Below are 25,383 nucleotides of genomic sequence, written 5' to 3'. Positions count from 1 at the left end.
AGGAGCAAGTGGTTTGGGGAAGGTAGGGTTAGCCTGTTAGGAAGTGATAAGCCATATCAGCATTAGGACAAACGGGATGTTTTGTAGAGCCTCTTCCTCGGGTCTTGTTTTGGTTTCCTTTCCTCTCTTATCCCCTCACATTCTCATCTCTCGCTTTATATAGAAGTCAGCTCTGAAGTCATTTTTAACATCAGAATCTTGTCTGAATCCTAATAATTCTCTACTGTGATATTTTCAACCCTGGCTGAATGTATATTAGGATGAACTAGAACTATCTCACAGTGTCCAGATGACACCTCAGAAAAGTAAATCACCATCTCTGATGATGAGACTGGCAGTAGCAGCTTTTAAAGCTTATGTGCACACACAGATGCTTGATTTGTTTTGTACGTAAGGTTGGGAGTAGTCATGGTTACTGGTGTATAAACTAGTTATTAATATTACTTAAAAGTTTGAATGTTAGTCTCAGAAAACACCATATATTTATTACTAACAGGAAAATTAAAAGATGTTTACAAGTTATATTGCTTTTGCAAGCTTATTGGTTCAACTTTTAAAAACAAAAATGTATCTGCCCTGTGTTTTCAGCCTTTGCGGATGCTGTTGAGAAACGACACCTGCCCTTTTTGCTTTTTTAAAAATTCTGCTTTGCCATGCCTTTGAATCTTCACTTCATCACCTTCTAGGCAGAGGGAGGTTGTTCCTTCGGAATTTCTTTTCTACTTAGTTATGTGTACAGGTTTGCATTGTGTTTTCTACCTCCTGCCAGTCTGTAAAGCCTGCCCTGATTAATCTGTGCTCCCTTCATTGCTTGGCATCTTTTCATGCCTTGCTTTCAATAAATGTTATAAATAGAATACCATGCTTTTCAGACATCATGCTGCCGATATGTGTCATTTTAGAACCAGGGAAAGGCAATATGCAATGTCTTTTCTGTTGGCTTTGGCACCTTTTCAGTTTCTCAGGTTGGTGGTTGCAATGACCTTTTTATTTGGTTAAGTATCTGGCTTCATCCAATGACACCATTGAGTGATCTGTGAGAACCACATTCTGGAAATGTTGGCTTGGCTAAAGCACCTGCTAGAATTATTCTCTATCTTAAATAAAACAAAATTTTGTCATGGGCCTCGCCATTTTTGAGTATAGATTGAATTTTAAGTTTTGACAGCATCATTTTATATAGTACTGTCATTTCATAAGTCATTCCCAAATAAAGATGCAGTCTTATTTTGTCTTTACTACCCCAACACAATGATTTCTAAATTATCATCACTAACAAGAAATACCGCAGTACTTTTAGACTTTTAGTCTGTTTTTAGGACAAACTATTTGGTGATTCACAAAGGATTGTAGAGCTAGGAAGGAGGCAAATACAGGACTGCAAACATCGCCCCACAAAAAGGCTTTAGCTTTGTAAATAGTACCATTAGTGTGTATGTGTGTGTGTGAGAGAGAGAGAGAGACAGAGACAGAGAGACCGACTAGCTAAAGAGCTCCAGTTTTTCTTCACTGGTCTTGTCAAGGGAGACAAGACTGCCCTCAGAGTGAATTTTGTATTCACCTGAGGGGAAAGAAGCAAGACTAAGAGCCTGTGGAATGTTTTCCTGTCAGCTAACCAACTAGTCTAATTCTCTACTTTGCCTCCTTTAAATGACGGACTCCATATAAATCACAGCATCTCTCCTTAGAGGTACCAACTGTGGGAGGTTTGGGCGATGCATGCATATCTTTCTGTACTAGCTGTTTTTCCCCCAAGGAGCATTCTCAACTAAAACCTTTTATGTTCCCCTGGTAATTTTTGGAGCTTGAAATTGCAACTCAATACTGGTTTGATTCCTATCATCTCAGTAAGGCAGCAGGTTTTGTAGGTTAAAGCATTTTTCGTCTTTCTTTGCTTTTCTCCCCCACCTTAAATTTCTTTGTAAGGAAAAGTAATGCTGCTGCTTGGGCTTAGAGCTCTTTTGAGTATATAAACACTAAATCTTACTCAGATTCATGCCAGTGAATTTGGGGTAGAAAATTACATCTCAAACATCCCTACGATGTCCCAGTTTTTGCTAAGTTTTCCAAGTTTTTGCTAAATGTTCACACCCTTTCACTACCACTACTTGGTTCCCCTAGAACATGTTTCTTGATGATCTAGAATTCCTTAGGCTTTGGGAGACAAGTCAAATGGCATGTGTTTCCGATGACTTGGTAGAGCAATTTACAGAATCTATGTGGGCATCTAGTACTTAGCTAAATGAACTCTACCTCTCTCTCCTCTCTCTCCTTTCTCTCTTTCAGCTTGGCAGTGACCTTGGCGGGGGCATTGGAGGAAGTCCGGCAGTAAGTGCCATCTGTTTTTTTCACCATGGGAAGCTCTGCCCTGTTTGATTCTTTCCTGCACATGTTATGGGAGTAGCCACCCGCTCTCCAGCACTGCACACCACAAGCTTGGTCGCAGTGCATGAGGGCAGAGAGTGCAGGGTCACATGCCACATGTGGTCTAGGGACTTGTTTAGGGATTGATGCTGTGGTGCCTGTAGAAATAGATCTTTTTGTTTCTGACACTGAAGAGCTGAAGGAAATGGACCCTCCCATCTTGACTGCAGAATGCTTTTTATGCCCTGGTGTCCAGAAGGAACTGGAGAGAGTTCTGGATTCGTAGAGGCATTTTCCTCATAGATGAATTCCTATGGGGTGTGAATATCATCTCCCTCAGGAGAGCTTCCTGCTGGATATTAACACTCAAATGGGAAGTAAGACTTGGCCCAACTCATGTAGAAATGGAACCGCTATTTAAGTTGGATGCTTCTCCTTCATTCTGTAGACATAAACTCCTCTTTCGTTAGAGTACCTGTAGGCCTTTTGCACAGAATCGTGGAAGCTAAAATTGGAAACAAACAAGACAAAATCTTGGATCACTGTGTTCTTGCATCCTACCTAGTACTGTGCCTTGACAAAGTTTCTAAAGTATGTTTACATTTATCATTGGTGAAAAAAAAGTAATTAAAACAATATGCTGAGTGGATTCTTACAAATATTGTAACTGCAGTGTTTTCTAATGGATTAACCAGTGCTGTTAAAATAAGTAACAGTTTAAGGACGATTACTCTATTCTTTCTCATCTCTTTCCCTTTTTCCCCAAAGGTAGGACAGTCCTTCATCCCATCGTCGGTGCCTGCAACCTTCGCTCCTTCTCCCACTCCTGCTGTGGTCAGCAGCGGTTTGAATGACCTGTTTGAACTTTCCACGGGGATAGGCATGGCGCCTGGTGGATACGTGGCTCCTAAAGCAGTAAGTACATAGAATGGGCAACACTTTTCTCAGTGGACAAAGCCTAGATTACTTCTAACAAGTGTTACTCCACTCACACGGGATGTAGCTCTTGTTCTGGAGGATCTATGAGGAACTTAACCATAGGAAACACCATTAGGCTTAAAATTGGAAATATTAAATACTCGAATTGGACCTCATGTTTAGAGATATCTAATTTGTCAGCATTAAGGTACATCACTTTACAGTGTATCAGCAAGCACACACAGTAGAGAATAGTGGCTTTTTAAAAAAAAAAAAACTTTGTTTTATTTTCCTTCCTTATTGGTACTATATATGGATTCTGGGGTACAATTCCTCAAATTTGATTTTCATAGGTGTTAGTATACCTCTTTTCTTTTGTGTCCCAAGCTCAAACTCATGGTCTTTTGCATCAAGCTCCTAGATTTATATTGCTAGAATAGTATGCCACTGTTCTAGACAGAGAATGATCTACAGTAGCCATGCTTGTGGTTTCAAGTGAGTGAATTTATTAATAAGTATGTAGCGAGCAGAAGTGAAAGAACAGACAGCAGAGCATCTGCACATCAGGCACTTACTCTAGTAGAGGCAGCTGGAGTAGCCCTTATGGGGGAACCAGTAAAAAGACATCATCAGACGAGATGCTCACACCGCAGAATTGACTGAACTAGTGAGGCTGGAGCTCCTGGCGAGATCTCCAGGCAAGCGGAGAGGTTTCTCTAGATGAGTTACTAGCTTCTGGCTCCAAAGCAGGTACTTTTATTCCATGGTAGACATTAGTAGCTTCTGTTGGAAATAGTTTGCCTTCTTCTGTCCATTCTCAGAGATGCAATGTTTTAAATATCCTGAGCTATTTGCTGTTTTCTCCTGTTAGAGGCAGGATGCCAAACTGACCTAGGACAGGGAGTTTTGGGGGTCACTTGAGAGAAATGCTTGAGTCAGAGACAAGGCTGCCCTCACTTCCGGAGTCCACTTTTTACAATCATAATGCATGCCAGCTTACCAGTATAGCCACTATATCCAGCTTCAGTGCTCTTCTTTCGAGTTCTTATTTAGCTGTGTGTTTCAGGACTCTTCCAGTCTCAGTCTTGCTTGATGTCACTCCGACATAAATATAAAATGGGAGACTCTGTAAATGAAGTTTCATTTAGGCTCTTGAGAGACATGCTAGCCATCCAATCTGAGTTTAGTCTTTCTTTCTAAGGACCAGTATCCCTGATTTCTGTCTTTCCCCATCTTATTCTCCACAAAGAATCCTGCCATAGCAATGTACACTGGTTGTCTGCTGCAAGTCATTACTTGTGTATATACAGCCATTGTATAGCACAACTAAAAGTAGACTAGACAAATACACGGTGCACAGACATACATGTAGGCAAAATACTCACATACATAAAATAATAAGGTTATAAGTGTTTAAAATATCATTTTTTTTAAAGTTACTATTGCCAAGTAGTGGTGACACACACCTTTAATCTCAGCACTTAAGCGGCAGAGGCAGGTGGATTTCTGAGTTCCAGGCTATCCAAGGCTACACAGTAAAACCCTGTCTGCTACACAGAAAAACCCTGTCTTGAAAAAGCGAATAGATAGATAGATAGATAGATAGATAGATAGATAGATAGATAGATAGATAGATACGTAATAAAAGTTATTTTTTTTTGAGCTATTCATTTTTTTTATTTAACTTTATTTTTTCCGTTTATTTATTTATTAAAGATTTCTGTCTCTTCCCCGCCACCGCCTCCCATTTCCCCCCTCCCCCGATTAAGTCCCCCTCCCTCGTCAGCCCAAAGAGCTATCAGGGTTCCCTACCCTGTGGGAAGTCCAAGGACCACCCACCTCCATCCAGGTCTAGTAAGGTGAGCATCCAAACTGCCTAGGCTCCCCCAAAGCCAGTACGTGCAGTAGGATCAAAAACCCATTGCCATTGTTCTTGAGTTCTCAGTAGTCCTCATTGTCCACTATGTTCAGCGAGTCCGGTTTTATTCCAGGTTTTTTCAGACCCAGGCCAGCTGGCCTTGGTGAGTTCCCGATAGAACATCCCCATTGTCTCAGTTTGTGGGTGCACCCCTCGCGGTCCTGAGTTCCATGCTCGTGCTCTCTCTCCTTCTGCTCCTGATTTGGACCTTGAGATTTCTGTCCGGTGCTCCAATGTGGGTCTCTGTCTCTGTCTCCTTTCATTGCCTGGTGAAGGTTAATATTCAGGAGGATGCCTATATGTTTTTCTTTGGGTTCTCCTTATTTAGCTTCTCTAGGATCACTAATTATAGGCTCAATGTCCTTTGTTTATAGCTAGAAACCAAATATGAGTGAGTACATCCCATGTTCCTCTTTTTGGGTCTGGCTTACGTCACTCAGGATGGTGTTTTCTATTTCCATCCATTTGTATTCAAAATTCAAGAAGTCCTTGTTTTTTACTGCTGAGTAGTACTCTAATATGTATACATTCCATACTTTCTTCATCCGTTCTTCCATTGAAGGGCATCTAGGTTGTTTCCAGGTTCTAGCTATTACAAACAATGCTGCTATGAACATAGTTGAGCATATACTTTTGTTGTATGATAGGGCCTCTCTTGGGTATATTCCCAAGAGTGGTATTGCTGGATCCAGGGGTAGGTTGATCCCGAATTTCCTGAGAAACCGAAACACTGCTTTCCAGAGTGGTTGCACAAGTTTGCATTCCCACCAGCAATGGATGAGTGTACCCCTTTCTCCACAACCTCTCCAGCAAAGGCTATCATTGGTGTTTTTTATTTTAGCCGTTCTGACAGGTGTAAGATGGTATCTTAAAGTTGTCTTGATTTGCATCTCCCTGATCGCTAAGGAAGTTGAGCATGACCTTAAGTGTCTTTTGGCCATTTGAAGTTCTTCTGTTGAGAATTCTCTGTTCAGCTCAGTGCCCCATTTTATAATTGGGTTGATTAGCCTTTTACAGTCTAGTTTCTTGAGTTCTTTATATATTTTGGAGATCAGACCTTTGTCAGTTGCGGGGTTGGTGAAGATCTTCTCCCAGTTAGTGGGTTGCCTTTGTGTCTTAGTGACTGTGTCCTTTGCTTTACAGAAGCTTTTCAGTCTCAGGAGGTCCCATTTATTCAATGAGGCCCTTAATGTCTGTGCTGCTGGGGTTATACATAGGAAGTGGTCTCCTGTGCCCATGTGTTGTAGAGTACTTCCCACTTTCTCTTCTATCAGGTTCAGTGTGTTCAGACTGATATTGAGGTCTTTAATCCATTTGGACTTCAGTTTTGTGCATGGTGATAGATATGGATCTATTTTCATTCTTCTACAGGTTGACATCCAGTTTTGCCAGCACAATTTGTTGAAGATGCTCTCTTTTTTTCCATTGTATACTTTAAGCTCCTTTATCGAAAATCAGATGTTCATATGTTTGTGAGTTAATGTCAGGGTCTTCGATTCCATTGGTCGACTTCTCTGTTTTTATGCCAGTACCAAGCTGCTTTTAATACTGTAGCTCTGTAATAGAGTTTGAAGTCAGAGATGGTAATGCCTCCAGACGATCCTTTATTGTATAAGATTGTTTTAGCTATCCTGGTTTTTTTTGTTTTTCCACATAAAGTTGATTATTGTCTTCTCCAGATCTGTGAAGAATTTTGATGGGAGTTTGATGGGGATTGCATTGAAACTATAGATTGCTTTTGGTAGAATTGCCATTTTTACTATGTTGATCCTCTCAATCCAAGAGCAGGGGAGATCCTTCCATTTTCTGGTGTCCGCTTCAATTTCTTTCTTCAAAGACTTAAAGTTCTTGTCATATAGATCTTTCACTTCCTTGGTCAGAGTTACCCCCAAGATATTTTATGTTATTTGTGGCTATCGTGAAAGGTGATGCTTCTCTGATTTCCCTCTCTGTTTCCTTATCCTTAGTGTATAGGAAGGCCACTGATTTTTTGGAGTTGATCTTGTATCCTGCCACATTACTAAAGGTGTTTATCAGCTGTAGGAATTCTTTGGTAGAGTTTTTGGGGTCGCTTATGTATACTATCATATCATCTGCAAATAACGAAAACTTAACTTCTTCCTTCCAATACGAATCCCCTTATGTTGTCTTATTGCTAATGCTAGAACTTCAAGCACTATATTGAAGAGGTATGGAGAGAGTGGACATCCTTATCGTGTTCCTGATTTTAGTGGGATGGCTTTGAGTTTTTCTTCGTTTAATTTAATGTTAGCTGTCGGCTTGCTGTAAATAGCTTTTATTATATTTAGGTATGACCCTTGTATCCCTAGTCTCTCCAAGACCTTTATCATAAAAGGGTGTTGAATTTTATCGAATGCTTTTTCAGCATCTAATGAAATGATCATATGTTTTTTTCTTTCAGTTTATTTATATGGTGGATTACATTGATAGATTTGCGTATGTTGAACCAGCCCTGCATCTCTGGGATGAAGCCTACTTGATCATAATGGATAATTTTTCTAATGTGTTCTTGGATTCAGTTTGCCAGTATTTTGTTGAGAATTTTTGCGTCGATATTCATGAGTGAGATAGGCCTGTAATTCTCTTTCTTGGTTGGGTCTTTGTGTGGTTTTGGTATCAGGGTAACTGTAGCTTCATAAAAGGAATTTGGCAATGACTCTTCTGTTTCTATATTGTGAAATACATTAAGGAATATAGGTATTAGCTCTTCTTGGAAGTTCTGGTAGAATTCTACAATGAAACCATCTGGTCCTGGGCTTTTTTGGAAGGGAGATTTTTGATAGCAGTTTCTAGTTCTTCGTGACTAACAGGTCTATTTAGATCATTCACCTGGTCTTGGTTTAGCTCTGGTATATGGTACTTATCTAAAAAAATGTTCATTTCTTTTGTATTTTCCAGTTTTGTGGCATACAGGCTTTTGTAGTAAGATCTAATGATTCTCTGAATTTCCTCTGTGTCTGTGGTTATATCCCCCTTTTCATTTCTGATCTTATTTATTTGCGTGTTCTCTCTCTGTTGTTTAATTAGTTTCATAGAGGTTTGTCGATCTTGTTGATTTTCTCCAAGAACCAACTTTTTGTTTCATTGATTCTTTGGACTGTTTTCTCTGTTTCTATTTTGTTGATTTCGCCCTCAGTTTGATTATTTCCAGTCTTCTGCTCCTCCTGGGCGCGTCTGCTTCTTTTTTTTCTAAAGCTTTTAGGTGTGCTGTTAAGTCCCCGATGTATGCTTTCTCTGTTTTCTTTAAGTGGGCACTTAGTGCTATGAACTTTCCTCTTAGCACTGCTTTCATCGTGTCCCATAGGTTTGAGTATGTTGTCTCTTTATTTTGATTAAATTCAAGGAAGACTTTAATTTCTTTCTTAATTTTTTCCTTGACCCGGGTGTGGTTCAGTAGTTGAATGTTCAGTTTCCATGAGTTTGTCGGCTTTCTGGGGGTAGCATTGTTGTTGCCTTCTAACTTTAATCCATAGTGATCTGATAAGACACAGGTGGACACTGATATTTTTTTGTATCTGTGGAGGTTTCCTTTGTTTCTGAGTATGTGGTCAATTTTCAAGAAGGTTCCATGAGCTGCAGAGAAGGTATATTCTTTCCTATTTGGGTGGAGTGTTCTATAGATGTCTGTTAAATCCATTTGCTTCATTGCCTCCAATAATTCTCTTAATTCTCTATTAGGTTTCTGTCTGATTGACCTGTCCATTGGAGAGAGAGGTGTATTGAAGTCTCCTACTACTAGTGTGTGTGGTTTGATGTCTGCCTTGAGTTCTAGTAATATTTCTTTTACATAAGTGGGTGCTTTTATATTAGGGGCGTAGATATTCAGGATTGAGACTTCATCCTGATGAATTTGTTCCTGTTATGAGTATAAAGTGTCCATCTCGATCTCTTCTGATTGATTTTAGTTTGAAGTCAGTTTTGTTAGAAATTAGTATGGCCACACCTGTTTTTTTCTTAGGACCATTTGCTTGAAAGACCTTTTCCCAACCCTTTACTCTGAGTCTTTGTGGTTGAGATGTGTTTCTTGCAAACAGCAGAATGTTGGATCCTGTTTTCGTATCCAATCTCTTAGCCTGTGCCTTTTTATAGGTGAATTGAGCCCATTAATATTAAGTGATATTAATGACCAGTGGTTGTTTTCTCTGGTTATTCTTATTGTTTTTGGTAGTAGAGTTTGTGTGTCTCCCTTCTTTGAGTTGTGCTGGTGAAGGGTCGCTAGATGCCTCAGTTATTGTAGGCAGTGTTGGCAATGTTGGGTTCCTTGGGTTGAGATTTTCCTTCTATTACTTTCTGTAGGGCTGTATTTGTGGCTACGTATTGTTTAAATTTGTTCTTATCCTGGAATGTCTTGATTTCTCCATTGATAGTGAACAGTAGCTTGGCTGGGTATAGTAGTTTGGGTTTGCATCCATGGTCTCTTAGCTTCTGCAGTACATCTATCCAGGACCTTCTGGCTTTCATGGTTTCCATAGAGAAGTCAGGTGTAAGTCTGATCGGTGTACCTTTATAAGTTACTTGGCCTTTTTCCTTTGCAGCTCTTAATATTCTTTCTTTAACCTGTGTATTTAGTGTTTTGATTATTATATGGCGAGGAGATGTTTTTCTTTGATCCAGTCTGTTTGGTGTTCTGTATGCTTCTTGAATATTCAAAGGAATATCTTTCTTTATGTTGGTAAAGTTTTCTTCCATAATTTTGTTCACAATATTTTCTGGGCCTTTGAGCTGTGGCTCTTCTTCTTCTATTCCTATTATTCTTAGGTTTGGTCTTTTTATTGTGTCCCGTATTTCCTGAATGTTTTGTGATGAGAATTTGTTGGCTTTGCTGTTTTCTTTGATCAGTGCATTTATTTTTTTTTATGGTGTCCTCAGAATCTGAGATTCTTTCTTCTATCTCTTGTATTCTATTGATTATGCTTGTTTCTGTAGGCTCTGCTTGTTGACCTAGATTTTCCATATCCAACTGGTCCTCCGTTTGTGTTTTCTTCCTTGCTTCCATTTCAGTTTTCAATTCTTGAACTGTTTCCATTACCTGTTTGATCATTTTTCTTGGTTTCACAGGGTATCATGTACGTATTTAAAGTCAGTTTTTTCCACTTCTGTGTTAGGGTGTTCAAGTCCTTCTGTTGTAAGATCATTGGGTTCTGGTGTTTTCATGTTGTTTTTGAGATTATTGGGTGAATTTTTGCCTTGGCGCCTGCCCATCTCCTCCTATCGATGCTATCTAATGGGTCTTTTAAAACCGGTTCAGGTTTCCCTGCTGGCCAGGGGCTCTTCTTACAAAATGCCCTCGCTCTGTTTCCTGGCTCCTGCCGGGGGCCACGATTCCTCTCACCCCTCAGAAGGGTCTTCAGGAACAGGACCCGGCTCCTCATTTGCCAGGGACCTCGCCAACCAAAGGCCTACCTCTTTGATTTAATTGTAGTGGGGAGATCTGCTCTCGGCCGCGCTGGTTCCCAGCGTCCGCCTGCGCCGTCTGCCTCAATAAAAGTTATTTAATGTACTCATTATTAGTGTAAAAACTACACTTACGAATGACCAATTAAATAATTTACAGATGTAAAACAGAATATTGAGTCTTTTCTTGTCCCCATTTCTTCATATTATAGTCACTATTAACTTTGTTTGTATGCTTTCAAAACAGAAAGGGAAAACTATGCATATTCCTGTACATTGTATCCTTTGAAAATGCTAGCACCAGAGTTTGCTGCTTTACATCCTTTTACAATTGTCACATTCTGTTGAATGGCTATATTCAGTAGATTGATAAATTAGCATATTAATTATTCTCCTGTTGATGAGCATTTATGTTACTGCCTGGTGCTTCCTTCATTCTTTGTTGTGATGTTGCAGAAAACATCTTTGTATTTCCTGGTATGCTTTTGTGAGAGTATTTATTATTTCACATTTTAAAGCAGATCTTCCCTATCTGCCCTCTGCTGAGGTAGTGTCAGATTACTGTCAACAAATCATAAAGAATACCAAGTCTCCCATATTCTACTTTACCCCGGGAATCAACTGGTGTTTGTTTTTTCGGGGTTTCTGTTGGTTTTTTTTTTTGTTGTTGTTGTTGTTTGGGGTTTTGGGGGGTTTTTTTGTTGTTTTTTTTTCTAATTTTTGTAACCTTCTCATAAATGAAAATATGTTTATATTTTCTCTTTTCCATGTGGCTGGGTAAATTATAATTATTTCCAACCCATAAACTCTCTAGTTAGGATCATAACAGCTCATAAACTTTCTACCTTTTTTGAGTAGCATTAATCAGGATTATAGATTCTGGGGCCAAGGATACATAACCAGTTATAAGGAGAAAAAACATTTAAGTAACATCTGAGGCGTTAACTGTTTGTCAGAAATGGAAATAGATTTAAATATAACATAACATATGGTCCTTGCCCTTAATAGGTTGCTGGTAATGTTGAAAATGTCTTGAAAGATTACAGTCATGCTATTTTCATTAGAAGATTCAATTTCTTCCCTTTGAGTCTTTTTTCAAGCCTAACAGAAGCATGGTACTCATCAGAATGGTTTTTACTTGTATAAGCGTTTGGCAGCAGAACTTAAAACAGTAAAATGACCAAGTTGAACAGAAGATAGAAAAAATGCCAATTGCTCATAGACTTTTACTTTAAATTGGCTCATAAATAATTGAGCATGATCTCAAAATTTAAAAAAAAACTGCTTTATTCAAAGCCTTTCACACAAACTTCACATTTACTATCTAAAAATTGCCATAATTTCCTGAGGGGTTGGATTTCCCTTACATGTTGGGAAAGAAACATCATGGAGGTAAATCTTCCTTCCTGGGCTTTGTGCTGTGTTTCATCAGGTCTGGCTACCTGCAGTAAAGGCTAAAGGCTTGGAGATCTCGGGCACATTCACTCATCGCCAAGGCCACATCTATATGGAAATGAACTTCACCAACAAAGCTCTGCAGCACATGACGGACTTTGCCATCCAGTTCAACAAGAATAGGTAAGATGTGCACGTCCTAGGTTTGCTGTTGAAGAGTCAAGTGCCTGCTGAATATAGTTCTTTAAAGAAAAAACATAGTGCAAAAAAATGGTAATGTCAAACTGTCCAATGTCCTTAGCCATCAGGGAAAAAGTAGATTAAAACCATTTTTGAGAGTCTGTCTCATCCAGTCAGAATGGCTATCACGAAAATGACAAGTACTGGCAAAGAAAAGGTACCCACCCTTCATCAGTGCTACTGGGAGTAGACACCCATCCATCTGCAACAACAACAACAAAAAGAAGTATGTTGTTACCTTTCTACTGACCAATTGGGTTATTAAGCTAGTGACATGACATTGATTTTCATATTTTGCTTTACAAAGTGAATATTCCTTGTAATCCTCCTGTCCTAGCCTCCCATGTGCTAGGTTACTCACAGAGGAGATTCGTAAATCTTTTTCTGAAAAGATTATGTATGGAAAAATATATATAAAGAGATACTTATCCAATCTGTCCCTCCAAGAGAACATGGCTCACTGAATCAACTAAGCAAAGCTCATGTCGGGCTCACAGGGACTAAAGTGGCAAACATGGGGCCTGCATGGGTCTGCACCAGGTCCTCTGTGTATATGTTATGGCTGTTGTTAGCTTGGTGGTTTTGTGAGACTTGTAACAGTAGGAATAGGGGTGTCTCTGACTCTCGCCTGCTCTTGGGACTCTTCTATTGAGTTGCCTTGGCCAACCTCCATATAAGGACTTTTGTCTTGTCTTACTGTATCTTATTTTGTTGTGTTTGGCTGTTGTCTCTTGGAGGCCTTTTGAAGGGAATTGGGGGTGGGAGGTGAATCTGGGGGAGAGGGAAAATTTTGGGGAGCTAGGAGGAGTGGAGAGAAGGGAAACTCTGGTTGGAATATATGAGAGAAAAATCTATTTTCAGTTTTAAAAAAAAGCTGTCCCTCCAGCAACATGATACACAAAAGAAATCTTTCAGAATAAGCATCAGCAATAGTTCCTGCCCATGAACATTATCTCTCTTTTCTTTTTATTGTTTTTATTTATTTCTTTATTTTTAAATTACATTTTTCATTTCTTTTACATACTAACTGCAGTTTCTCCTTCCTCTCTTCCTGTTCCCCCACCTCCATCTATCCTCCCCCCATCTACTACTTCTCCATTCAGAAAGGGGCTGGCCTCCCATGGGAGTCAACAAAACATGGCATATCAAGTTGAGGCAGGACCAAATTCCTCCCCCTGTATCAAGGCTGAGTGAGGCATCCCAGCCTGGGGAATAGGTTCCCAAAAACCAGCTCATACACCAGGCACAGGTTCTGATACCACTGCTAGGGACCTCACAAACAGACCAAGCTACACAGTTGTCACCCACATGCAGTGGGCCTAGGTTGGTCCCATGCAGGCTCCCTAGCTGTCAGTCCAGAGTCGTGAGCTCCCACTAGCTCAGGTCAGCTGTCTTTCTAATCCATGTAATGGAAATAGAAAGTATGAATATAGGCAGTGTTAGAGCAGGTCAGCAGAGCTTTTATTTAGTTGTCTTGACTAAGCTATGGAAACCTACAGGTATGTGACCTCTCCTCTTGACTGATGTCCGAGTGTTCCTCCTCTCTCTAGTTTTGGTGTCATCCCGAGCACACCCTTGGCCATCCATACTCCACTGATGCCAAACCAGAGCATTGATGTCTCTCTGCCTCTCAACACCTTGGGCCCAGTCATGAAGATGGAACCTCTAAATAACTTGCAGGTCAGAGTTTTCCTTTACTCACAGTTTATTAATATCTTGCTGATTTTCCTTTATGTGTAAAATGATCTATCTACAGTTGCCCATTCGCCATTGCTATAATAAAATACCCATGTACAGAGGAGTATTTAGCTTACAGTTCAGCAGGTGGAAGAACATGGTGTCAACATTTAATCTGGCAAGGGCACTTTGGCTTCCTTTTATCCTACACAGGATTGTGGTAGATGGCATGTGACAGGGCAACTGTGAAAGTGAAGGAGAAGCCCAGGCAGTGATTTTTTAAAATAAAACTTTACTCTTTCAAAACCTAGACAAGCTCTCACAAGAGCTACTGGAATGTCTAAAAGGGCTAGCATTCCCAGTGCCCTCACCCCAGGCCATTCCCTGTCTCAACTCCAGCATGCTAAAGATCCATCCTTCCAATAGGAAACCTCCAAGGAAAAACCTCTTTCCTTATGATAAAGTTGGTAACAAGATAGTTTAAAGTAACACTTTGGTGAAGAGTTTTTTATTTTGTTTTAATAAACAAAAACAAGTTATGCTTAGAGTTAACATTTTAAAGTATTTTTTGAGAGTCTCATTTATCCTAACTTGGCTGAGAATAACTTTGAACTTCTGATTCTCCAGGTTCTACCTCCTCTAAGTGTAGGATTATAGGCATTTAGCACTATGCCTGATATAAAATTTCCAACTCAAGAAACCGGACACATGCACACATGCATTAACAGTTTAGAGCACTGTCTCCATTTAATAGAGAACTAAGTTCCACTCCCTGCACCCACGTGCAACTCACAGCTGTCTGTAACTCCAAATCCGGGGGATCTGACACCCTCTTCTGGCCTCTGTAGGCATTGCACACACATGGTACACATAGATGAATACAGGCAAATACTCATATACATGAAAGTAATAAGTCTTTTTTTAAAGAAGACTCCTGGGGGCTGGAGAGATGGCTCAGCCGTTAAGAACACTGCTCTTTCAGAGGACCTGAGTTCAATTCCTAGTACCCACATGGCAGCTAACAATTGTCTGAACTCCAAGATCTGACACCCTCACACATACATGCAAATAAAATAAAAATAAATTATTTAAAAACAGAAGACTCCCACCTGAAGGGAAAATATGTTGATAATTAGCTTACACTTGGTCAGTGGAAAGGAGAAAAGGAAGAAAATGTGCTGTGGCAGACTTAAGACTTAGTGAAGGATATCCCTGCCTGGAAATTGAAAAGACAGAATATTTGAATGAGACTAAAATATATTTAACATGTTGAAAAAAAATTTATTAACCATGCACGTTCCAGTCCAGACAGATGGATCACATTGCTTGGTGTTCTAGAAATACCCATGTAGGATGTGACTACTATTGATAAAACAAGCTATTATGTTGCACTTCAAACTAAACATTCTTCAGTAGTGGGACACCAGCACAATTGTCTGCTGGTTCTATGACTACCTTGTTGCCACAGTGGCTGATTGTTGCTTTTCTTAGCACTGAGTAAGAATTTTTTAGAGTAGACAAGTGAGTCAGAATGTAATTTGGCTGAGACTAGAAGAAGAAAACTAGAGTTACTCCGCAGATAGAATTGGCTGTTACTACGAGGAAAGTAATGTGTTAAGGGCGTTTCCAGCTCACAGTCTTCAGTAACTAACCCAGATATGCATCTGTTCTCTTTTCTTGGAGGCTAACCTCCCATTGGCCTATTATGCCCCAAGCATGATGTCTAGGACAGTCGGCATGCATGCACGAATGCTCCCCTTCAGAAGTAGGATGGAAGAATATTTGGGTCACAGAAACTAGGGCAAGTGTTTGGTTCCTAAAAGAAAACAAAGGAATTGTTAATTTACTTTCCTATTTGCATTTCGAATTTACTGAATCCCTGATAGGAACTCTCCTAAAAGAAGGTGGATCTTCTTTAGTAAGTTATGTTTCACATACCTGCTGTTATAAAAAGCAGTCTGTAAAAGGCCTGTCACTTGCCTAGCAAACACAACCCACCGCACCCCCAATTCCATCTCTAGTCATCTACTGATTCTCCAAGTTTTCCTCATGGGCTCTTTTCTCTCAGGGATAGCATAATTGTGACTCTTATTAATTGTCACTTGTCAGTGGTAAAGATAAAACCTTAAAGAGAAAAGCTTTCATACCCTCTGAACACTATATCCATGTCTGCTGGGAGACGAGGCGAATAGAAAGCTGGAGCGAGTGAGGGACTGCAGAGTTTAGCTTCCATTCTGCTCTTGTCCTGTTGTGAACAAGAAGAGTTAAATTTAACTTCAGACTAGACCAAGTAGCCCAAACTTACTATAGTACTGTCACAAAAGTTTTTCATTAAAATGTTCAATAAGGGCTAGAGAGATGGCTCAGTGGCACTGACTGCTCTTCCAGAGGACCTAGGTTCAATTCCCAGCACCTACATGGCAGCTCACAACTGTCTGTCACTCCAGTTCCAGGGGATCTGACACCCTCACACAGATGCACATAAAATGAATCTAAATAAATTGTTTTTAAAAAATAAATAAATAAAATGTTCAATAAGCTACCATTTGTTATAGTATGAAATAGTTTAAGTTTAAAAATACATCATTTCTTCTCCTGTATTTGTGCGTGGTGTATATAATATGCATACGTGTGTGCGTGTGGATATGGAAGCCAGTGGTTGGCATCCACCTTGTATTTTGAGATGGGATTCACTTGGAGCTTTTTGATTCAGCTGGTCTGGTTGTCTGATGAGCTCCGGCTATCTACTTTCTTTGCTTCCAAAGTGTTTGATTTACAAACACATGCCACCATAGGTTGCTTTCTTATGTGGCTACTAAGGATCAAACTCAGATGCTCAGACCTATACACCAGGTCTTTACCAACTGAGCCGTCTCCCAGGCCTGCTGTTCCTCTATGTGTGTGTAGATCAGGGGTCAACCCCTGGTGCCATTTTCCTCAGGAGAACACTTTGTTTTAGGACACAGTCTTTCATTGGCCCAGAGCTCATGAAGCAGGCTAAGCTAGGAGACCAGCGAGCCCTAGGGATCTGCCTGTCTTTGCCTGTCTTCCCACTGCTGGTATTGAAAGCATTTTACCCCATGCATGTTTGTGTTTTAATGGTTTCTGGTCATCAAAACCAGGTCCTCATGCTTGCAAAGTAAGTTCTATACTGACTGAGCTGTCTCCCCAGCCTCAATTACTCCTAAAAGTAGAAAGTCAACCATTGTGCCACAGATACAGGATGAATCTCTGGTTGAGATCTGAACCTGGAATCATTTTACTGCCATTCCAGGGCTGGCTGAAAGGCTTTTGTGAGGTTGAGGATATAATTCAGTGGTAGAGTTCTTGCCTACTGTGTGTAAAACTCTAGGTTTGCTCCACAACAAGTCTCTCTCTCTCTCTCTCTCTCTCTCTCTCTCTCTCTCTCTCTCTCTCTCTCTCTCTCACACACACACACACACACACACACACACACACACACACACACACAAGGCCTCTAAATCCAGAATAGCATACAAAGTAAAATTTGCCCCACTGCAGAATTCTTTTGAGTTTATTTATATCAGATAATTATATCCTTAAAAAAGAAAAGATTATTCCCTCTATTTAAATAAAACAAAAACCTTAACAAGTCTCTAAGTACTTTTTCTCTAAATGTGTTTAATTGACTCCAGTGTCATTGTTTCCATTCTTCATGTGTTAGTTGCTCAGGAATATTTTCTCAGTATACTCACTGGCAAGTAACTGCTTCTTCAAGTCAGAGCCTGAACAGAGACAATGGAGTTGTGACATGCCTTAGAGTTCCCATGGCTACATGGCTTCCTTTTTCGTGGTGCTGTGAATGAGAAAATTGATAGCGTCATTCTTTCAGGATACTTTTTAGCAGGGTTATGTAAGTATCACTTAAAGAATCATTTGGGTTGGATGTGGTGTCTCTAACCTCAGCAGCAGTATGGGTTAGGCAAAAGATTTGCAGCAAATATAAGGCTGGCCTGGGCTACATAGTGAGCTTCAGATTAGCTGAATAAATAACTTAAGCTAAAGTGTGAGAATCCGTCTCTGAAAAATAAAAACTGATTCTACAGGGAAAACTCAGACCCCAGCCTTCTTTCCCCAGTGTGGCCCTAGTTCTCCATAAAAGCAACCTCTTTAGCCTCTTCTAGTTGATCCTTTTGCTATTTGCTTCTGTAAATGAAACATTGTCTACTGAAACTTCTGGGTTTTAAGAGTTCCTGTCTGCCTTGCTGTTATCATCTGCATGCTTAATTCCCACATTCCATCTTCCTGGTCACCTTGAAATTTGCTTCAGTCAGTGCTTTCTGTTGTTAAAATGCAGTCATGTTGAACCATATAATAAGCTGTGATTTTTTTCCCCACCAAAGTTCTTAGAAATCAAAAATTTATGTCTTTTTTTATGTTCTTAAGCACAATTCAGTGCAAAGTGTTATGGATGGAGTTGATATTCTCCACCATGGTCTTGTCAGCTTACCTTTCTTGAAGTCTCTTCCGAAGTTTTAAAGCCTGTCTCCGTGTAGACTGTTGCTGGCCCCTGACACCATGCAGTACCACCCTCGTCTCCTCCAGAGGCTCTCCGCATTTTAGTTTCATTTTCTTGCTTTATTTTTTTTTCATTTTGATAAAACAGATCTTCCTGAGACTAGAGAAATAAATTTTTGGAGACACCATTTTTTTTAATGTATATGGGTATTTTTTCCTGAGTGTGTATCTGTGTGCCATGTGTGTGGTGCCTCTGAAGGCCAGAAGAGGTTGTTGGATATACTAGAATTTCAGACAGTTTTGAGTCACTATATGGGTGCTGGGAATTGAACCCAGGGCCTCTGGAAGAACAGCCAGTGCTCTTAACCGCTGAGCCATCTCTCCTGCCCTAAGGTTTCACCTGTTGTCTTCACACTTGTTTAACACTTTTTGTATCAATTCTAGGTTAAGAATCATTTTCTCTCTACTCTGAAGTCTTTATAGTTCTTCATCCTGTTCTATACCCTGTACTTCACCAATGAAGTCTTATATAGGTTCCCCATCCTTTCCAGACTACTCCATTTTTCTAAAGCAAACCCCAGACATTGGTATCATTCCTTCTGTGTGAATTTTGTCATATATCTTCAAAACAAAAACAAAAAAATTCTTTAAAAAAAAAAGAACCACATTAGGGTGATAGGGCTAGGAAAACGGCTTAGTGGGCAAAGAAAGCATGAGGACCTGGGCGTGACAACAAGTACCAGTAATTCCAGTGATGGGAGGTGATGCTGGCAATACAGTCTAGCCAATCAGTGAGAGAGCCTGTATTAAAAAATAAGTTGGAACCAGGCAGAGTGATTTGATCTTTAATCTCAGCATTCAGGAAACAGAGGTAGGTGGAGCTCAAGGCTAACCTGTTCTTCATAAGAGAGTGCCAGATCAGCCAGGACTATATAGTGAGACCCTGTCTAAAAAAATTTGGAACATGTCATAGTTACATTCTCACTGCCATGACAAAATATATTGACAAACACAAACTTTGGCTCATAGTTTCTGAAGGATATAGCCCACCATGTTGGGAAGGACATGGCAGCAGGCAGGAGCTGACTTACATCGGAAAGCAGCGTGAACAGGAAATGAGGAGGGGCCATACATAGAGTCTCAAGGTTCAGTCCTAATAGCCCACTTCTTCCAGCAAGACTCCACCTCCTAAAAGTTCCACAGCTTTCCCACAGTTGCACCAGCAGCTGGGAATATTTAATATTCAAACCACCACAACAGTTATTAAGGAGGACACCCAACATCAGTATCTGGCCCGCACGCACACACACACACACACACACCTACAATAATTATTCTCATATCTTAAAAATATTACCAAGAATTTCTTGACAGCCAAGTATCCATTTAATGTGCAAATTCCTAATTTGTCTTAGTGTCCTAACTGTTTTGTCTTCCATTTCTGGGACTCAGACGCAGAGCCTTGTACATACTAGGTGACCATTCTACCACTGAGCTGCATCCATAGCCCCTTGTTTTGGTTTTACTGTGGCTATTTATTTAAATTGGGAAAATTTATTATGAAGGGTAGTTGCTATCTTTGTAAGCTTCTGCCGTATTGTTCGTTGTGTTTGGGAGGTGGCAGTGTTGGTGATCAAGCTGAGGAACTTGTGACATACTAAGGCAGTGTTGTACAGTGAAGCTATAGCCTCAATCCTCTTTAGTTGTACTGCTTAATATATTAGTCATTAGCCTGCATATGATGTAGATGCAAGTTTCTATCCTACCTGGTCCTGCTGCCAAAAAGCCCTCAGTTTACAGTGTGGTTATATAAATTAAAATTAAGTAAACATCTCTATTCCTCTACTCTAGATTGGGTAGTGCAGAGAGCTCTTCTTTGTAGCCTACCTGTTGTAGGAGAGCCACTTGTTCTTTCCCGGCTGCCCAGCCCTGAAATAACCACACAGAAACTATATTATTTGTAATACTGTTTGGCCAATAGCTTAAGCATATTTCTGGCTAACTCTTATATCCTAAACTAACCCATCTCCATTAATCTGTGTATCCATTTCCAGTCTTCTCTTTTAAATGGCCCTACCCCACCATACAAGTCCAGAATGCTAACCATTTAAGGATTTAATTCCTAACTGTCTAAGGATTCTATGGTTTTATTGCCCAATCTGTGTGCTTTTTCTTAAGATGTTATTGCTCTTAAGTTTTCACTTCCTTTATGGATTTATGACTAAAATGTTTTATTCTTCTTTAGTTATAGCAGAATTTATGTATTTCAGCCAGCTTCTAACTCTGTGTAGCTGGAGATTACCTTGAACATCTGAGTTTACAGGCTTGTGCCACCACTTCCTGTTTATGTGGTGCTGGGAACTGAACCCAGGGCTTTGTGAATTTGAGCCAAGCACTCTACCAATTTAACCATAGCCTCAGCCTTAAATGTGATTTATATTTCTGTCTTTGCTTAGAAGACTGATTATACCTTCTTAAAAATTCTTTTTTGAGCCAGCAAAAATGGTTCATCCAGTAAAGGTCCTTGAAACAAGACAAACCTAAGTTAGATCCCTGGAACCCACATAATAGAAGGCGAGAACAAATTCTTGCAAGTGTCCTCCGACCTCCACATATGTACCCTGTGGCACATGCACATAAATTAACACACACGCATGAGGACGTTTTGTTTTTGTTTTGTTTTGTTTCCTTGTATGCCTGTTTGAGGGTGTCAGATCACTTGGAGTTGGATTATAGACAGTTGGGAGCTGACATGTGGGTGCTGGCATTTGAACCCAGGTTCTCTGAAAGAGTAGCCAGTGCTCTTGACCCCTGAATCATCTCTCCAGCCCCAGACTCTTATTAAAATCATACCCATTTTTAGCATAATTATAAATTATAAGTGAATAATAGAAAAATGAAATCCATTGGAGACTTCTAGTTTGTTACATGGTTGGAAACAGCTTTAACTATATGATCTTTAGGTATTAGGAGAATGTTGAATTTTCAGTACAAAACAGGTAATGTCTTTCCAGTCCCCCTGTTCTCATTATCCTGAAAATCATTACACAAAGTTTGAATGTACATTATAGGTTCAAGTTAAAGAGAACACTGGGATTTTCCTGAGCTAGACTGGTCTATTTTAGAGTCTCGTTCACATTTACTTATAATACTCTCTCATGTTTTTCTCTAGTGATATATCTTATAAGATATAAAATTTTTTGCCTTTAAAAGTGTAGGTTATTCAAGCTTCATAATATGAAAGCCATTAGTTTTTTAGAAATAAAAATTGAGGGCTTGGGGCTGGAAAAATGGCTCAGCGGTTATGAGGTTAAGAGCACTGACTGCTCTTCCAGAGGTCCTGAGTTCAATTCCCAGCAACCACATGGTGGCTCTCAGCCATCTATAATGAGATCTGGTGCCCTCTTCTGGCATGCAGACATACCTGGAAGGAATGTTGTATACATAATAAATAAATAAATCTTAAAAAAAAATTGAGGACTTGGAGTATAGCGTGGTGGTATAACTCTTCCTATCATGTTTAAGACCTGGGATTAAATTCTCACCACCTAAAAACAAAGAAAAACAAAACAAAATATACACATAGAACAAGTAGAAAAGCCCCCGAGCATGCACGTGTAAAGGCTTCTGTCCTGGGGCTCGGGCTGTATCTCCGTGGCAGAGCTCTTGTCTAACATGCCCAAGACCCCAGGTTCCGTTCTTAGTGAGAATAGAAAATCCTGCACTTGCGAGGATAGCTTTTGTTTACTCTTTTTCTGTTTGAATTTGATAGAATTCACACTACACTGGCAGTGGTAGGGGTTTGAGTATTTGCAGGAATACTATCAGTGTTTATTATCCTAAAATCCTCCTCTCAGTCTTCATAAAATTCCATTCCATAAGAAAGATAGTTATTTGAAATGAAAATGTCTTCCTTTAGTATCTCTGTAGGTAAACCAATTGTGGATTTTACAGAAGTTTCTTTCTGAATCAAAGTATGCAGAGTGAAAATCAGTCATGGTGGCATATAATGAAAATGTGCTGAATCTGAACTCATTTTCCCTTTTATTTATGTTCTTGTATTATTTTGAGATAATTTTCCCTATGTTGCACAGTCTAGCCTTCAGCTCACAATCCTACTGAGCATCCTGAGTAACTGGAGTTATAGGTGTCCGCCACACCTGGCTTTGCTTTCCCTTTTGTTCCATTTCAGGAAACCTGGTTTAAGGGAAAGCATTGTTGTAGTTGTCAGTCTTACTATTTTAAGAGAAAAACAAAAAAACAAACAGACAAAAAAAAAAACCAGACGTGGGGTTACTGGTGAATATTGTTAGGAGTCTATTATAGTTTAGAAACTAAGAAAAATATTGACCAATATTCTTGAAAGGTGTATGAATGAACAGTGGTCCTTGGCTTAGAAGTGACCTTTGTTTCCAGTAACCACTGAAAGAATTGGAAAGTAAATACTCAGAATCTATTGTTTTGCTGACAGTTTCTGTCCCTTCTGTATATGATGCTTCCCTGGAGGACTGCCTAGAGATAGTGTCGGTGCTCAGTGATCTGTCCTCTTCAGCATCTCAACAGCCACATGTCTTCCTTTTGTCCACGTAATTGATAACAAACCAGACAGTACATAGGCACAGCTGTGACTCTAGTTATTTCCAATTTGCAGCTAACCTGAAGTTCTTATGCTGCTACTAGTGCTTCTACAGCCTACTAGTCTAGGATTTGGGGTGTTACTTTAACTAATATAGTCCTGCCTTCATAATCTTAGAACATACTACAGTTTCTATTAAATGTGTTTTAAAGGGGCTTTTTACATGATTTACTTAATGTATACATGTGTGGTGTGAGGGTGGGTCTCTGTGACCTTCACAGCCAGCAGAGTAACCAAGCTGCAGGAGGCAAGAACACGGTTCGGTTCAACATGTCTCAGTAGCCAGTGTTGCTTCAGACTTTGGAAATCTGACCCTGAGTCTTTTATTTTAGAAATTCTTAAGCACAGTACAATTTGGCGAAAACTTTGCTTGTGATGATTAATTAATTCAATTCCATGTGCAAAATGAGGCATATATAAATTTTGAGTCTACTAAGTAAACTAAATAAAGATTGGACGGGCCTACATCAAAACTCTTTGTAAAGCACGTCTGACACTTCCATAAAGATAGGTTCTATAGACTGACCAGGAGGACCAAGCTCCTGATGAGGGATGGGGGAGGATCCGGTATGGTTCTATAGACTGACCAGGAGGACCAAGCTCCTGATGAGGGATGGGGGAGGATCCGGTATGGTTCTATAGACTGACCAGGAGGACCAAGCTCCTGATGAGGGATGGGGGAGGATCCGGTATGGTTCTATAGACTGACCAGGAGGACCAAGCTCCTGATGAGGGATGGGGGAGGATCCGGTATGGTTCTATAGACTGACCAGGAGGACCAAGCTCCTGATGAGGGATGGGGGAGGATCCGGTATGGTTCTATAGACTGACCAGGAGGACCAAGCTCCTGATGAGGGATGGGGGAGGATCCGGTATGGTTCTATAGACTGACCAGGAGGACCAAGCTCCTGATGAGGGATTGGGGAGGATCCGGTATGGTTCTATAGACTGACCAGGAGGACCAAGCTCCTGATGAGGGATGGGGGAGGATCCTGTATGGTCACATAACTAGCGGAAAGGTCACCAGGCTATTAACCGTGTCTGCTCCCAGCCTTCTGGGTAGGTAACAGGTTATATATGCATCCTCTCATTTGCAGGAACAACCCTGTGTGTTTGACCGTCCAGGTTCCCCTGGTGCCTCAGTGCCTTCTGCAGTGCGAGTGCGCACAAGGGGAGGGGGCAGTCAGAAAACAGCTTGCACAAGTTGATTATCTCATTTTACCATGTGGGTCCTGGAAATTTAACTCAGGTTGTGTCTGGCTTGGTGGCAGGTGCCCTTACTCACTGAGCTATCTGCTAGCTACTATTTTAAAGTTGAACAGCAGTCGGAGGTGTAGCCTAATGGTAGAACTCTTGCCCAGCATGTATGAAGCCCCTGGGTTCGATTCCTTGAACCTCAAAAAAAAAAAAAAAAAAGAAAGAAAGAAAGAAAGAAAAAGAAAAGAAGAAAAGAAAGTTTAATAATAAGTTCTCACAGCAGGCTGCAGCCGATAAGTTTCCTTCCTCTATCCGTGAGTATTGATGCTATGATGTGGCAGCTGCAGTCTCTCCCGGTCCTGGCAAGGTACATATATATAGCCGTCATTGAAAGGGAAGAGTTATGACTGTGGGTGGGGACGGGGGGTGTTTGTTGTATAGGATTTGCAGAATTGCTTAAGGTAAGAGTTTAGCATTGGGAAGCCTGGCGAGATGGCTCAGTGGTTAAGAGCACTTGCTGCTCTTGCAGAGGGCATGGATTGAATTCCCAGCACCGACATGAGGGCTCACAACAGTCTATACCCCAGTTCCAGGAGAGCTGATGCCATCTGGCTTCCTTGGACACCAGGCACCCAAATGGTATACATATATACATACATACATACATACATACATACATACATACATACATACATGCAGGTAAGACACTCACACACAATCTCCTTCCAGGCTGCTTAGCTCCTTGCCCTGGAAAAGACCTACAGCTCCCAGTCCCCCTTCCCAGGAGCAGGGCCTGAGGAGGACCTGTACCCAGCTAGCTCCACCAAGGCTGGAGAGGTGCTGGACAAGGTCCACATAAGCAAACATGGGGTCCCCATGTGTCTCCCCACCAGGGCACCTGAGTGCCCCTTCTCAGGGCTCAGCCTGACCACGGCCACAGCCTGCCCGATGCTGACCCTGGAGTTCAGAGCTCTCCTGGCTCCCTTATGTTACCCTGAGCTATAGCCACACTCAGAGGTCCCTTACCTTCCTCTGCCCCCAAGGGCAGGGGGTTGTGTGTGCCTACCTTCAGAAAAGGAGCCAGCGCTGCCTTGGCCTTCCTCTGGGCATTTGAGAGGGGCTGAGGAGGGCACTGGGTGGGCCT

At 40.6% G+C, this 25,383-nt stretch overlaps 1 protein-coding gene across 6 annotated transcripts in view; it reads left to right on the top strand.

Moving 5' to 3' along the window:
* The window catches only part of Ap2b1 (adaptor related protein complex 2 subunit beta 1), a 118,819-nt gene that overhangs the window by 62,062 nt on the left and 31,374 nt on the right, over positions 1-25,383 (top strand). For 2 of the 6 annotated variants that reach the window (XM_075991336.1, XM_075991338.1), the window contains 4 exons: positions 2,287-2,332; positions 3,137-3,279; positions 12,048-12,193; positions 13,801-13,930. In XM_075991336.1, the coding sequence (XP_075847451.1) occupies positions 2,287-2,332; positions 3,137-3,279; positions 12,048-12,193; positions 13,801-13,930 (465 nt within the window). Of the gene's footprint in view, positions 1-2,286; positions 2,333-3,132; positions 3,280-12,047; positions 12,194-13,800; positions 13,931-25,383 lie in introns of all 6 variants that reach the window. The other 4 variants (XM_075991334.1, XM_075991335.1, XM_075991339.1 and 1 more) reach the window with 2 other exon arrangements.

Source organism: Microtus pennsylvanicus, chromosome 11, assembly GCF_037038515.1.
Source record: "Microtus pennsylvanicus isolate mMicPen1 chromosome 11, mMicPen1.hap1, whole genome shotgun sequence".
Lineage (NCBI taxonomy): Eukaryota > Metazoa > Chordata > Mammalia > Rodentia > Cricetidae > Microtus > Microtus pennsylvanicus.
Note: the sequence above shows the minus strand (reverse complement) of the source record. Positions and strands in the feature narration are given on the sequence as shown.